The sequence below is a fragment of the Oryzias latipes genome, chromosome 15 (genome assembly GCF_053564925.1).
Source record: "Oryzias latipes strain Hd-rR chromosome 15, Olatipes_Hd-rR_3.1".
Taxonomy (NCBI): Eukaryota; Metazoa; Chordata; class Actinopteri; order Beloniformes; family Adrianichthyidae; genus Oryzias; species Oryzias latipes.
Genome location: NC_136251.1, coordinates 18,915,875 through 18,930,317, shown reverse-complemented (window position 1 = coordinate 18,930,317; position 14,443 = coordinate 18,915,875). Strand labels below are relative to the sequence as shown.

Here is a 14,443-nt window from a genome sequence, read left to right as displayed (position 1 = left end):
TGATCAGCGAGCAGTGCAGAGTCAGATGAGAGGGTTTGTGTATTTTCTGGAGGGACAGCTGAAAGCAGGTTCTAAACATCTAGAAAAATATATTCAAGTTTGACCACTTTATTTGTAATAAACTCAATAAATCTGCCACCAAAGAATAAAACAGATGCTTTTGGATTCAAGTTTCGACTCGATTTCGACTGAGATCTTTTTACCAACTTAAACCTTTTTCCTAAACTTGGGCATTGATCAGATGGAGGACAATGTCATAAAGATTAGGACTGAGCTTATCGCGTGACTGTGCTTTGGGGGCTTACTAAAGAGACCATCTGTGGCCTCATGAACACCGCTCCTTGGCCTCTGAGTGCAGGGGCTTTTAATGCATCTGTAGGAGCAGGTTTACCGAGCAGCAAGACATTAGCTAAAGCTGATTTCTTTACTGGAAACCCGTGCAGGAGAACTTTGAAAGGAAGCTGTGTGTATTACAGGGGATTGGCTCTTAAGCTGCGAAGCATTTTCTTCTCTAATGCAGCCTTCACTTTAGCCCGTGCTGCAGATCTAACAGGAGCTGTGCAAGCAGGAGTTAGCCATCAGTCTGCGTCCAAGCACGTCTTTTCTGAACACACACACAAGTACACAACCTCCACCCGCATCACAAGTGAGGGACGGGATGCCGGGACCTCCTGTGCTGTCCCTTCTCGATGCCTCCATTGGACTCCCAAAAAAAAACACACACACAAACACATGCAAAGATTGAAGTTCAAGATTCTTATAATTTATTGCAGTTTGCACACAATTTAAAAATTCAACAACAGCACACCAAAAAATTACAAAACTAAACACAATTAGATTTACTCCCCTTGAGAAAAAAATAAAAGTCAACCCAACTATGATTGTCAAAGCTAAATGACTAAATCCAAAGAAGGAACATAAAAGAAACTCAGAATTACTGTAATCTCAACAGGGAGCAAATATGTTCCAATCAAAATCTGCTTGCACCCCCCCACACCCGCCCCAGACTGTGATTGTCCTTTGTCAAATAGACTCAGTCATGTCACCCCCCCCACAAACACTTCATGTTATTCCATTAACGGATAAACTGTCTAGGACATTTTAACTTGCCTTAAAAAAAAGTCTCCCCCATTTGTTTTCAAGTAAGCACAGCAAATGAAAAAAAAAAAAACGTGGGGATGGTTGTTTCACAGGACACTGCATCTCCAACCCACACGCACTTCATTTAAAAAAGAAATCAAAGTAGCTCGGACTACAGCAGTTTAAGGCTGTCAAGTAAAACAGAACAGGAAATATAAAAGGGGAAAAAAAAATTCCCTCAACAGCAGTAGTGATGAAAACAACAGCAGGATGGAGGGAGCCCATATGTAGAGACGCTGCCAGTGAAGAAATAACATTTTGAGACAAGAAATAGACGATGTGGTGCAAACTGCCGCAATGTCACCCACACTGTTGCATTGGCAAAGCCTGCAGGTGCCACCAGATGACAGGGCGTGCACGTGCACATGTGCACACACACTGACGAAGAGGAGGAGGAGGAGGAGAAAAACACAAAACAACAACAACAACAAAAAACAGCGTCTGTGTTTCTGCCAAATGTTTTTGGATTGCATAAACGCTTGACCATCTTTTCAAAATTCAAAACCAGCTTTGAGATTAAAATAAAAATAAACGGACGCAGCCCCCCCCCCAACCCGGACACAACAAAAACTTTATCGATTACATGATTCAAAATATGACAATATTAGTCTGATAGATTCAATAAATTTTGTGAATTTACATGATAACCCCAACCCTTTTTTTCAATGCTCTACAGTATTAAATACTTCCATAACTTGATTTTTTTTCTTCCTTTTTAATACAGCCATCTTTTCAGCAAAAATCCATATCTTTTAGCTTAAAAAGGTGCTTTCAGGCAGGCTGATTCTCTCCGGTCGGTCTCAAGGCGAGGACCTGGAGAGGAGGCTGCAGATATTTGGCGAAATCCGCCGCTTCTGGAGCGCCGAGTGAGGTGACGTGTCCGGTCAGCCCGGCTCAGAGTCGCTCAAAACCAAGAAGCGGCGTGACACAGATATCTGACCCTTCAACTTTCAGCTGGAGAGTTCAGGTTTAGCCTCTCTCCTTTTCCCTTCCTCTGTATCAGTTACACCTCAACCAAGCCACAAAACTGCACGACACAGACCTGAAAAAAAAGGCAGAATCCGCAGAGATAGTTTAAGAAAAGAAAAAGAAAAACGGCTTGTAAAGGATGGACACATGGGAAATGAAACTTAAAGCGGAGGAGACTTTTAACGCCTGAGGAGGAGCAGGAGGAGGAAGTGCTGGGCCGTCGTAGATCCTCAGTAGATTAAATTGACTGGTACTAACCGAGTCACACGCTCATAAAAAACACACACACAAACTCACACACACACGGGTGAGAAATCAGTGCATAAAGACACAGGCTTGAAACGCTTCATTTTATCGCTGCAACATCCAGCACGCTTTTTCCAAAGATTCTCCTGGAAACCCAACCACAGAACTACGAGAACAGATTCTCACTGTCAGAGGAGTGTTGTCCAAATATGCCCCGATGCAAAAAAAAAAGAAAGAAAAGAAAACCCAAGAGCATGAGGGTTTAAGACAAAAGTCAGATGTTCATGCATTTTGTTTTTCCCGCTTTTTGCGGGAAAGAAATTCGGGTTTTCAACAGACCGCACCCTGGAGTGATAATCACTGAGAAAAAAAGAAACAAAAGCAAAGCCTGTTGTCAAATATTTGATCACTTACAAGGTGTACAGTAATACAGCAAGTTCACATTTTTCTTTTAAAATATACAGGTTTGGACATCATGCAACAACAGCAGGTCCCATTACAAAAAAAAGGTAACAAAAAAATAATAATAATTATTAAGTTAAAAAATGCGAAAGATTAAAGTTTTAAAACTATAGCGGAACAATATACAACAACCTTAAATTAAATATCTTCTTTAAACAAGAGATGTTTTAAAGACTGCCAGCTAGATTTAAGAAATAAAAAAATCTATCCATAACAATAATAATAATAATAATTTTTTTTACTTGTAAAGGTCTTCTTGTGTTTAGAAAATACTTCAGATCGACTGGAAGTGAAAAAAGGAGGCTGTGCATTGCATGAGTGCCATCGGTTTGTCTGTCAGTCAGTCAGCTTTCCCCTGAATGCAAAGAGCTTAATGAGGGGGGGGGGGCTTCGCCAGCCAGACCTTCAAGCTAGTAGAGAAAAAAAACAAAAAAAATGAACACACGCAAAAACACGCATACACACTTACGCAAATAAGCTGACTTTTTGCCAAAGTAGTGCATTAACCCACACACACACTCTTCTTCAACTGTGTGGCGATCACAGTACCCGTTTAGTGTATTGTAACGCTCTTTCACTTCAGTGTGTTCGACCTGTGCTGCTGCTGGGCTGTTTGCGGTCTGAGCGACCGGGACGGATGGGAGTTCAACCTCTTACCCAGAGGTGAGGCGTGTTCTCACTGTGTCCTAGACACGGATGTAACCACAAACTGAGGAGAACCAACGCTAGGAAAGAATTCCTAAGGAAATACGGGTTAAAAAATAAAATTAATTTACCCCAACATAGCAACGACAAAAGAACTCAGTAGTAACATTTTTCATGTTCTATTAAAGTGCAGCTGAATGAGATGTTGCAACAAACGTGGACGCGACTCACTTCAAACTCCGCCTCCCTTTACCTCCCCAAGCCTCCCTGCTCTTCTCTCCTTCCCGGGATCTTTCCCTTTGTCAAACCCAGAAGTCTGTTTCTACTTCCACAGTTCCTGGGAGCTGTCCTCTATCGCCCAATCCCTGACATTAGGCAGCGCCAACGGTTCGCTCTTCACCGACAGCGAGTTGACCAGTTCGCAGTGGAATTTGCGGATGTGTCGATAGAGGTCCCCAGATTGCGTGAAACGGCGCTCGCACCACTTGCAGGCGTGCGGTTTCTCGCGTGTGTGCACCACCGCGTGCCGGCTGAGGTTGTGTGAGTATTGGAAGCTCTTGCCACAGGTGGTGCAGGTGTAGGGTTTTTCTCCAGAGTGTGTCCGCTCGTGGCGCTTCAGTGTGTACATGCAGGAAAAGGTCTTGCTGCAGATGGTGCAGGTGGGGACGTTGACGTCTCCAGCAGGCTTGGAGCGGATGCCCTCCTGCTCCCGGAAGTGGGAGCTGAGGTGGAGCTGGAGGATGTGAGGGGAGGGGAAAACTTTGTTGCACAGCGGGCACATGAAGATCTGGGTGTGTTGTGCAGACAGCATGTTGGAGACGTAAGGCAGCAGTGAGTTATCCATGCTGGCTACCTCTGCCTGAGCACGCTCGTTTTCTCCCCCCAGTAAGTCCTCGTCGTCTGCGGGGGCCGCAGGCTTCTCGTCGCGCTCCAGCTCCGAGGCCAGGGACGCCTCTCGCAGAGCGGACAGGTGCGCCTCCAACCCCAGCCTGCGCTGGGCTGAGAGAGGACCCCCGACCCCGTGGTGGGTCAGACCCCCGTTTGCATTGGAAAGCGAGGTTTTGGTGAGGCCACTGTGCTCCATGTCATAGTCCCCACCACCCAGCTCCTCTTCTTCATCTGAAGCCACTCCTCTCTCCACCTTAACCCTCACAGCCAATGGGCTCTGCAGGCTGTCTGGCGTAGCTGCCCCACTGAAATAGGACTGATGGTGAGTGCTGTGGTTGCTACTGGCGATTGGTTTGACTGACAGGTCAAGGACACAGTCGGCAGCGTCGTTCGACACCCTCCTGCCTCTGTGTCCTATTCGAGAGTTCACTGAGCGATGGGACCTTTGGGACAGAGACCCAGTGGAACTGCTGGGGCTGCCGGCTGGGGACAGCACCTTCCCGCCCTCCCCGAGCCCTTCACCTGGTTGCGTCTCGGCCTCACCGTGCCCCGGGCTGGTTGTAGCCATGGCTGGCGTTCTAGGTCTTTCTCCAGGCGGTAGCCTCAACCACAGAGGACCTCCCACAGCCTTCACCTCCTCCTCTTCATCACTGTGCAGCAGGTCAGCGGTAGCAGGCCGACCCGTCGAACCATCAGACAGACTGTCGGCCTTATCGGAGCAGCTGGATCCGCCATCCTCCTCTCTGCGAGTGCTGTCTGCCTCTGCCGTAGCTTTCTGCTTCAAACGTTTCTTACACACCTTGACAATGTCATACATGTGCAAGTAGCTGGCTGCTGCCAGCACATCCTCTACGGGAAGGTCCTGGAACTGCAGCTTGCCTTCGTACATGAACTCCAGCAGCAGGGAGAAGGCCGGAGCTGTGACGATGTCGCTGTTGAGGTGCACCACGTCTCTTTTGTCCAGCTGGTCCTTGTAGAACAGGTGAAAGTACATGCTGCAGGAGGCCAGCACAGCACGGTGGGCACGGAACTGAGCATCGCCCACGAGCACCGTGGAGTCACACAGGAAGCCCTGGTGCCGCTGCTCGCTCAGACACTGGAGTAAATGCCGGCTGTGGTCTGGGAACTCCATCCTGCCGTCCTCATAACCTGCGGCCGCACAAAAACACAGGAACTGGATCAGAGACCAACATGTCAATCATAAAAGAGTGACATTTAAAATACTTGAACCAAAAAAAAGTACTCTATATTTTTTTAATTACATCAAAAAGTAAAATTCAAAATAAGCTAAGAAACAGTGTCTGCAAAAAATAAAAACAAATCAAAATCACATTTGTCTTCTAATTATAAATAAGCTTTTTTCCAATAATTGCAAAAAAAAAACAATACTAAGCAGACAATGAAGAAAGAAATACAGAAAATAAAAAACTAAAAGAAAGAAATGACAAAAAGACAAATGCTAAAAATCACATATCAATCAGAGGCTGAAAGTAAAATAAAAATTAAGACGAGACAAAGAAAAACTAATGTACGTAATAATATGGAAAACCTCAAATAAAATATGACAAAACCTTTCATTTTTATGTATTTTTATGCCAATAGTTACTTTAAATCAATTAAATGTCTTTTTATAATTACAAAAAAAAGCTAACGAATGAGCAAATAATAAAAGTAAAAAACAACTAATTTAAAGATATTAACTATTTAAATGCCATAAATTCTGCAGGGAAGATGGTTTTTACAGTGACAGAGTTAATCTCAATGGTAGAAGCAGCAGTGACAAATTCCTCTGCCCTGTCTTTCTGCGCTCCGTCTTCCTACATCTCCAACTCCTCTGCCTGCACTCCTGGACTGTCACTGCTCCTACACTGGTTATTTTTATTAACCCACTTTGGCCTGGCCTGGCACAGCCCTTTTAGGTAACCGGCTTTTCAGCTGCACGGATCGTCCTCGCACAACGCGCGCGCGCTCCGAGCCAGCCTACCTTCCTACCACCTCCACAAGCTAAGTTGAGCAGAGAAACTGGTCAAATGAAATAGAAGAGTCTAAACCAGCCTGTCCCTTTAACCCGTGAGCTTTAAACGCTAGATTAGATGAGAAGAAAATCTGCAGAAATCCTCTGCAGGTGTCAGAAGATTTCCAAGGGTGGAAATAATGATCATATATAAATATATATATCAGAAAACTGCAAGTTAATTGAAATATGTAAAGAGTCCCACCTGTTACCCAAGTCGATTTGTCTTGCCTGAGAAAATACATGGGTCCCGCTCTGCACTGTGTTAACCGAAGCAGTAAAATCTCCTCATGTGAATAAAGCCAAATCAAGAATGAAAGCGTGCGAGGCTGCGTGTGCGTCTGCGTGTGCTGTATGTGTGTGTGTGCTCGCCCTGCAGCTCGCTCAGACTGCTTTTAATGAGGGGACACACAGGGACAAGGGTGTACCTCCCCACCACCACCCCCAACTCCACCCCCCTGTCCAGCCAAACCCCCTCCTCTGCCACCTCCTCCTTCCACCCAAACGCACCAACCAGCACTTGCAAACTCCTTCTCATCCGAACCTCACAAGAAAACCTCAGCACATCCGCCCTAGCCGAAGAAACTGCCCTCTTCCTCAACCCTCCCACCCACCATCACCCAGAAGAGAAGATTTACAATACAATCACTGTAAGTGCCCTGCTCGTCACAGCATCAATCCTAATCCTTAAAGATGGCTAAAAATAAAGACCGAGGTGGCGGCGGTGGGGAGGGAGCAGTCGGCAGAGGCTCCAGAGGGCAACAGCCAGTCACCCGGCCCACCAGCCGAACCGCCAGGCTGGACTCAGCCGGCTGGCCGGCCCGACTCAGGCAGGGGTCTGAGAGGGAGACGCACACACACACAAGAAGGAGAAGGACAGGCTGGGACGGCTGGGGAGGGAGGCTTACCCACATCTGATCCAGCTGACGGGGGCCATATGGCAGCTGCTAGCCAGATAAAGAGATTAAGACTAGGAGGGAGTGCGATTACAGCTGTCTAGCCAATTCAGGCAGCTCAAATCTGCAACTTCTAAATTAGTCTCCTTTACTCCAGCCGACAGGAGGGGGAAAAGTGGGCAGAGCAGAATGCACATGCTATCAAGTCATTTTACAGTCAGTTACAATTAACTGGAAGAGAAAACACATTACATTATCAGGGTTAAATAAATACCCCTTCTTTTTTTTATCTCATCTTTTGTTTTTTTGTGTAAATGTTTTAAATTAAACACAAATATCTAACTTTGGATTAACTTTTGTTCAAAGAAACACAATTCAAAATAAGGACAGGAGATTAAAAAATCGTCCTGTTTTCTATTAGTTAACGATCCAAATAAGATGCACAAAAATAGGAAAAAGAGAGGCAAAAGAGGAGCTTTAAATGCACTATTTTCCAGACTACAGACAAAGCGCTCAGGAGAGTTTTCCCGGTTAGCAATTAGATCTCACAGACAACCAACTACCGGTACTTCTGAAGCACTCATCAGCAGCTTCACACAGCGGAGATCCCCAAAGACGACAACTACCGGAGACTGTTTCTGCATTCAGACCTAACCAAACACACACACACAAACACACACACACGCAAACTAATACCTGCAGCAGCAACTTGATCAACTCCAATGTGGCAGAAAAGCTGCAGATTGTGTGGAACGGCCGCGTATCCTCCCTCTGAATCAATGAGTGGGTAGAAGAGGAGAGCAGGAGAGGCAAAAGAAAAAGAAGAAAAAAAAACGCTGCTCAAACTGCGAGGGACAGATGCAAAGTGGAGGAGATGTTGGAGGGGGAATGAGATACCACCTCCCTCCTCCTAACTGGCACTGATCGGCAGCCACAAACACACAGCGTGCGTGCACGCACACAACACTAACTCTCCCAGGCTGCCGCTGAGACTCACAATAAAGGACTGGGGAGGGGTGGAGGCGGTGGAGGGAAGGAGGAGGAGGAGGAGGTGGGGTGGATGGCAGCCTGTCAGCTGCTCTGACATCATCCTCAGATGGAGATGCTACCTCCAGCTGTGCTCTTTCTACAGCCATATGCTGCCTCCTCTACACTCCTGCCACCAGACTCCTCTTTCATTCTCCCAACACCGCACAACTTTGTCTGTCTTCCCACCCCCACCCCCCCACCCTCTCCCAAACCTCCTTTTGCGTTCCCTGGGAACAAAATACATGGGCTTTTCATTTAACTCAGGAAAAGTTCCCCAAACACAAATCAATATTACGGGTGAAACTTTTTGTTTTCCTTTTCTGATTTGCCTTGAATTTTCATCCAAACAAAAGCAAACAGTGACAGACAGACGATCGCAGCTGATATTGTTTTCCACTTTTTTCCAGTTCAGCGCCGCTGGGCCTCGTCTTGCATTCATTCAGTCATTCTTTCATTCATTAACCCCCCCAGATCGGACCCTTCGGACAACTGACAGCGGCAGAAATGAAACGAGGAAACAATGGGGACGAGTCAGAGAGAAAGAAGCGCAGCTCCAGAAGCAAAGGACCCGAACGGGTCCTCGAAACAAGCCGAAGAGAAACGATCTCCTTTCGCTTTCCCTTTCGGACGAATGTGGGGCGCGTGAATCCGTTTCTGCTACTTTATAAGTTAGGAGTTGTGGCGCGTGCGCTACCATTAGCAAACTTTTAAAGGACGAGCAAAACACAGATACCGGGAAAAAAAAAATTGTCACATACTCTTTAAAATAAATAAGTAAAATATTATTCCACATATAAGTTTATCTTTAATAGTTCATTTTTTAATTATAACATATAATAAACAGAGGGGGAACGTTTTCAAACTTTAACTCAAAAAATCATTAGCTGCTTTAAATAAATGTTCCTCGATGCATTTGTAAGTTATTTTTCCCACAATGTCAACAAATGTGTCAAGCCGCTCTATTATGATTTGGACAAATAAACTGCTTATGTTGGTTCATGTTATTAGCATTAACATGGTAAATAAAATTAGCTTAAAACTTACAAGGATGTCAGGCACCTACAAACAAGCACACACACACACACACACACACACACAAAAACTCTAATGAATTTCTTAAAACGGACACACAACAACAAACAGGCAGAAACGCACACACGGAGACACACAGAACCATGCAGCTAGCTATAGCGCGACAACGGCTAACAAAAGTAAGGCGGACGGGCTACGATATTGAGCTATTTACAGTTGTTTCGCAGGCCCCGGTGCTATGACAACAGCTGGTGAAACACCGCGGAAGGACAGCTAACATGGCAACTGTTAGTGCGGGGAGACAACACAGTCATGCTAAGAAAGGTTTAGCTACTTTCCACCCCCCCCCCACTCCGTAACCCGCCCTCCGTCTCCTGAACCTCCTTTAAACGGACTCCGGTTTTGGAAGAGGCACTTACAGACAACAGGGTCCACCGTCTTCCCCGCTCCCTCCGTCCAATCCCCCCTTCCTTCTCTTCTGAGACCAATTAGATTGACTTTAGACTAATTTCCATAACAGGCTGCCGAGGCGAGCAGGCGCAGGAACGGGGAGTGTAGCACTCTGCGGCGGCCAGATGTTTCCGAGCTGTTGCTGATCAACTCGGGCTGGGAAAGGAGGCGAGTTAACTGGCGCGGTACGGAAGCCAGTGGTACCGGCGAGGAGGAGAGCGGAGGCCCCCTGAAGAGGAACAGAAAGTGGGATAGGTCTTCTTTTTCTCCTCGGCGTAGGTTGACACTAGGCAACAACAGCAGCAGCAGCACACACAGTGAGGAGGCAGGAAAGAAGAAGCTGGGCCAAGCCAACTGGTTCTTCGAGTCAGCGGGGCGGACTGGCGCAGCGGAGAGCGAGTGGAGAGCGCGCGGTGCGCTCTGGGTACTGTAGTCTATGGGAGAGGTGGGGGTTTAGCTGCTGTGAGCAGGTGCACCACCTTGATGCAGGAAATAAACGTTGGTTTCCAATTGGCCTGTTGCATCATTAATAACACTTCATAGTAAATTCCAACCTGTGCTTTAATTTTCAACTTTATTAGTTTTAACAAATGAATTGAGACTGAAGTAAAAGCAGTCGACAGTACTGTTTTGCTAGAGTCAAAATAGTGCTTTGGACAATTTGCTGCAGATTAAATACATTACAGTATCTTCTTTAGCTGTATTAAACACACATTGAAATAATACTGAAAATCACATCTTATAAATGCTTATTCCTGAAGTCTCATGCCAGCTAGAGCCTTCAAAGAAGATTAAATCAGTAACATTATAAACAGAATGTTAATAAGAACCCAAAGGAAGTTATTTTGTTTTATTTGGTAAAACTCTTCAACTGCTACACAACTTTTTTCACAACATAAAGTGGTTAGAAACTTTCCAAAACTTAAAGACCCACTCCAGTTATGTGGGGGTTTTCGTGTTTTTCTAGAATGTTCTTGTGGCATTCTTCTCATGATGGAGGAGGTATATGAAGAGAAATAAGCTAAAAACTACATTTTGGTGTGTTTCTTCATTCAAATCGTTTTGAAGCAAAAACTGTTGCAAAAATTAAGATGGAAAAAGCTTGTAGTTGTGTCGCAAAAAGCTACTACAGCAAGCTACAACTTCCCTTCTTCGATCCATTATGTTGCATCTGCTTCCAGACGACTAGATCCTTGTAGGCCTTACCTTTCCTTAAATGAGCTGGCATCTGGAACAAAACTGTACAGCTCAATAGCTCAGATATTGTTCACTATTTTTGTTGCACCGGTAATGTTGGTCTGGGATTGTGAGTGGGTGTAAGCTAGCATGAGATAATGTAAACAGATGGATGATGGAAAGTGGGGTGGACTCTTTACCAACAGTCCAACCCACAACTCATTCATTCATTTATTCATTCAACCCACAACTCAGAGAGAAATTTCTATGAGCTACTGCTGCTGTGCAGAAACTGTGTTCTAGAAAATGACAGATTTTTAAATTTTGGCTAAATATGGCGTCATCACAACTAAAGAAGATGATCGGAGTGGGACTTTAACACTTTCATATTCAATTCAGATATATACTTTAATATGCAACTTTATTAGTTTAATCCAGAAGAACCCAGACCCATTTTTTTCTTAAAAATAAAATTATGTGTATTTTACCAAAAACTAAGTGGACCACAGAATCCATTTATGATATTTTTCTTTATCATTAATGTCAGCATGGGTTCTTATGGGTTAAACTAATGATTTGATATTTAAGTGAAAGCACTTGACACATGTTAAACTACAGTCAAAATAGTGCTTTGGACTACTGTATATGCTGCAGATTAATTACATTACACAGAGTCTCTACTCTAGCTGGATTAGGCACATGTTAAAATAATACAGAGATCATGTTCAACATTGCAGCTCAGAGGGATTAAAGGATATAAAATACATCTTACAAATGCTTTTTAGGGGAGTTTCACATCAACTGCAAAAACAAAACACCAATGAAGTTTTTCCATTGTATTTAGTAAAACTCTTCAACTGCAACACAATCTTTCTTAAAACATTTTAAGCAAATGGTTGTAAACACTTATCCAACAACAAAAATTTTGGAAGGGGTACCTCAAGGCACCTTTTTCTTAAGATGTGTTTTGACAAGATTTAACTCGAATTTTATTGCGCTCTATTCTGTGGTTCAATTTATGCAATGTTTATATCCATGGACAAGATCAGTTCTGAAGAGTCCAGGTCAAGCAGTTAACCAGTCTGTTTATTGTGACTGCTAAAAGAGCTAACTCCTCAGTGACAATACATGTTATACATTGGAGGTATAAGAAATGCAAGATTTCCAAAGTCAAACAACAACTGAAAGTAAATACTAAAGTGTGGCTCTTCAGATAAAAATCCGAACCAATGGCTTTGTTTCAAGGGGTTCTTCGTAAGCCTAAATGTAACAGGTTTCTGTATTGGCTGACAGGTTTTAGCTCCCCTGTGAGATGGCTGACTGGCTCATTAATGTGAGAACTATGACTCGCTTTCCTTTATAACACCAAGGCTTTGTGTGGCAAGGCCTGTTTAACCTGTCAGTGGCAGTTTAAAGCAACCAAGCTGATTCACAGCATTCATGCTGGATTTGGCCGACCCTGTGCTCACAGTTACGTTTGACGAGAAACCTGATTTCTCTTGTCTATCTAATTTTGTTTGAAAAGTCTTAAAATGTTCGCATGTAATGAATGAGTGTGATTGGATTATTAGGAACATCAGAATCTAAATCAGAGCATGGATGTACTGGGGTTCAAACGGGGAGATTAAATGGAATAAATATAATCAACCACTTTATTTTGTCGAAAAATCTTCAACCTGTCACCATTATGAAATAAAATACCCGGGTTTGGCACATTAAAGATTCAATACTTGTTTGTCGTGTTTATGAAATGTGCGCCGATGTGGGTCACTGGGACAACAAGACCTTTTATCAAATGTCTCGTCATGAGAGCCTTAACATGAAAAAGTTTGGGCCAGTAGCCTGAGTGAATCTGAGGGCCCATTTGCATTCCCTGAACCTGTCCCAGTAAGCTAATTGGCGTTACTAATAGGTGGCTGGATGAAGTGCAGCCCTGTATGGTAATGAATTCACATGATCTGGTGTCATAGCTGAAGGACTAGTTAAAATGCAAATGAATGATGACCTTGTTATGTGTCTATCAATTTGGGGATCCATGTTACCAAGGCATTACAATGAGCCCCTTGTTAATGCATGAAAGTGCAATTAGGCCCAACAAGCAGACCCACAGAGAGCCTCCACAGAAAGCTGGAGAAGGGCAGACATTTAAAACTATCCCCGAACATGTGTTAAAAAATAGAGCAGTCCGGTTGTTCTTCAGCTACTTTTAAATGGCTATCTGAGTGCAAATACCTCAAGAGGTTCAATGCGGTCCTCCAGACTTTTCCTGCTTTTCCAGCTTTTTTCTCTCCTCTGATGAGTTCATTGTTTTGTTGGCAACAGATGCCACAACATGTGTGTGTTTGTGTCTCTGAGGAAAAGCAATGCTAGAAACAATCTTCATCCTCGCTGTAGCTGACAACTAAAGACAAAACAGAAGAAAATCTTTGAACTTCTTTTTTTATGAGACAACCAAAATATCTACAAATCGAGAAAGGGATGTGTCTGCAGCAGCAACAGACTTTGTAAAAGTATAATTCAAGATTCATTCCTTAAAATTGCAATTTTTCGACCATAAATGATTTTGACAGAAACAGCCTGACAGAGTCCAAGGCAATGATGAGTGTTGGTTCAGAAGATGACAAAAAGATAACCTAAGACCACTTTGGAAAGTGCAACTGTTTCAGCAGAATTTCTCCCTCTAGCCTGTGGAGGTCGCTGTAGATCCCATTTTCAACGCTTCCAACCTGTGTATTCTTTGTTAAATAAATTATGTGTCAAATATTGTAAGGAACAAAATAATAATTATGTGTAAACAGATAAAAGAAAGACAACCTTAAATCCTTGAATCTTGATAATCACTGGCTTGTCAGACAAGTTTTTGATTGCCATACAGAACCTCAAACCCCTGAATTACTAGCTTTTTCCTTTTACCTCCTTGATGCTCACATTTAACTTGCTATACTTTCTTAGTTGGACATACAGTCCAGAGTGGAGGCTTATTTTTCTGTTAGAAGCAAAGAGAAAGAGATTCTGTGAAAAACCTCTGGCTGTACCTGAGAAGCTTCAAAGATTCTGGCTCACGTTGCCAGCATTAATTATATTTTGCTTGTCAGTGGGATTTTATTTTCAAAGGCTTTCCACTCAGACAGCTGTTTGAAAACACCTCTTTATCACATTTGAAATGATTCCCCACAAACCTGCTGAAAAAATAATGCATCTGCAGTTTACATTGCGTAATATGAAGTTTGTGGTAATATGAATTTTTACCATAGTTTTAGCAAACATATAAAGTAAGATCTTTATTATCTAATACAGGTCTTGTAAAACATCTTGTATAGTTATTTTTTCAGATTAGTTTCGGAGCATTCTTCAAAGCAAGGATATAAAACAAACCATCATCTTCTTTTGACTTGAGCAGAGTATGAAAAAGGACAACTCTTAACACAATTCTCTGCTTGGATTTTCCTTTTAACCATGAAAAGAAGCAGCCTGTGTGAGCCATACTTAAACTGCT

The 14,443-nt window shown here is 43.6% G+C and overlaps 1 protein-coding gene across 6 annotated transcripts; it reads right to left on the bottom strand.

Annotated features, from left to right (window-relative positions):
* Positions 1-741: 741 nt before the first annotated feature.
* On the bottom strand, positions 742-10,237 carry zbtb18 (zinc finger and BTB domain containing 18). 6 transcript variants are annotated; one of them, XM_078932454.1, is made up of 3 exons: positions 9,741-10,135; positions 7,957-8,031; positions 742-5,499 (listed from the first exon to the last, which is right to left on the bottom strand). In XM_078932454.1, the coding sequence occupies exon 3, from the start codon at positions 5,480-5,482 to the stop codon at positions 3,785-3,787; it is 1,698 nt and encodes a 565-aa protein (XP_078788580.1). In that variant the 5' UTR covers positions 5,483-5,499; positions 7,957-8,031; positions 9,741-10,135; the 3' UTR covers positions 742-3,784. The 6 variants fall into 6 exon arrangements, with proteins under 6 accessions (XP_078788580.1, XP_023819036.1, XP_023819035.1 ...); XM_023963268.2 differs by lacking the exon at positions 7,957-8,031 and having other exon boundaries at positions 9,741-10,237; XM_023963267.2 differs by lacking the exon at positions 9,741-10,135 and having other exon boundaries at positions 7,957-8,238.
* Between the last annotated feature and the right edge of the window lie 4,206 nt (positions 10,238-14,443).

What these genes read in the sequence shown, in the direction of transcription:
- zbtb18 (XM_023963266.2), bottom strand. Translation starts at nt 6,609, where the DNA reads ATGTATTTTCTCAGGCAAGACAAATCGACTTGGGTAACAG. An exon ending in CAAATCGACTTGGGTAACAG is followed by an intron (nt 5,500 to 6,569) that starts GTGGGACTCTTT and finishes GTGCGGCCGCAG; the next exon opens with GTTATGAGGACGGCAGGATG.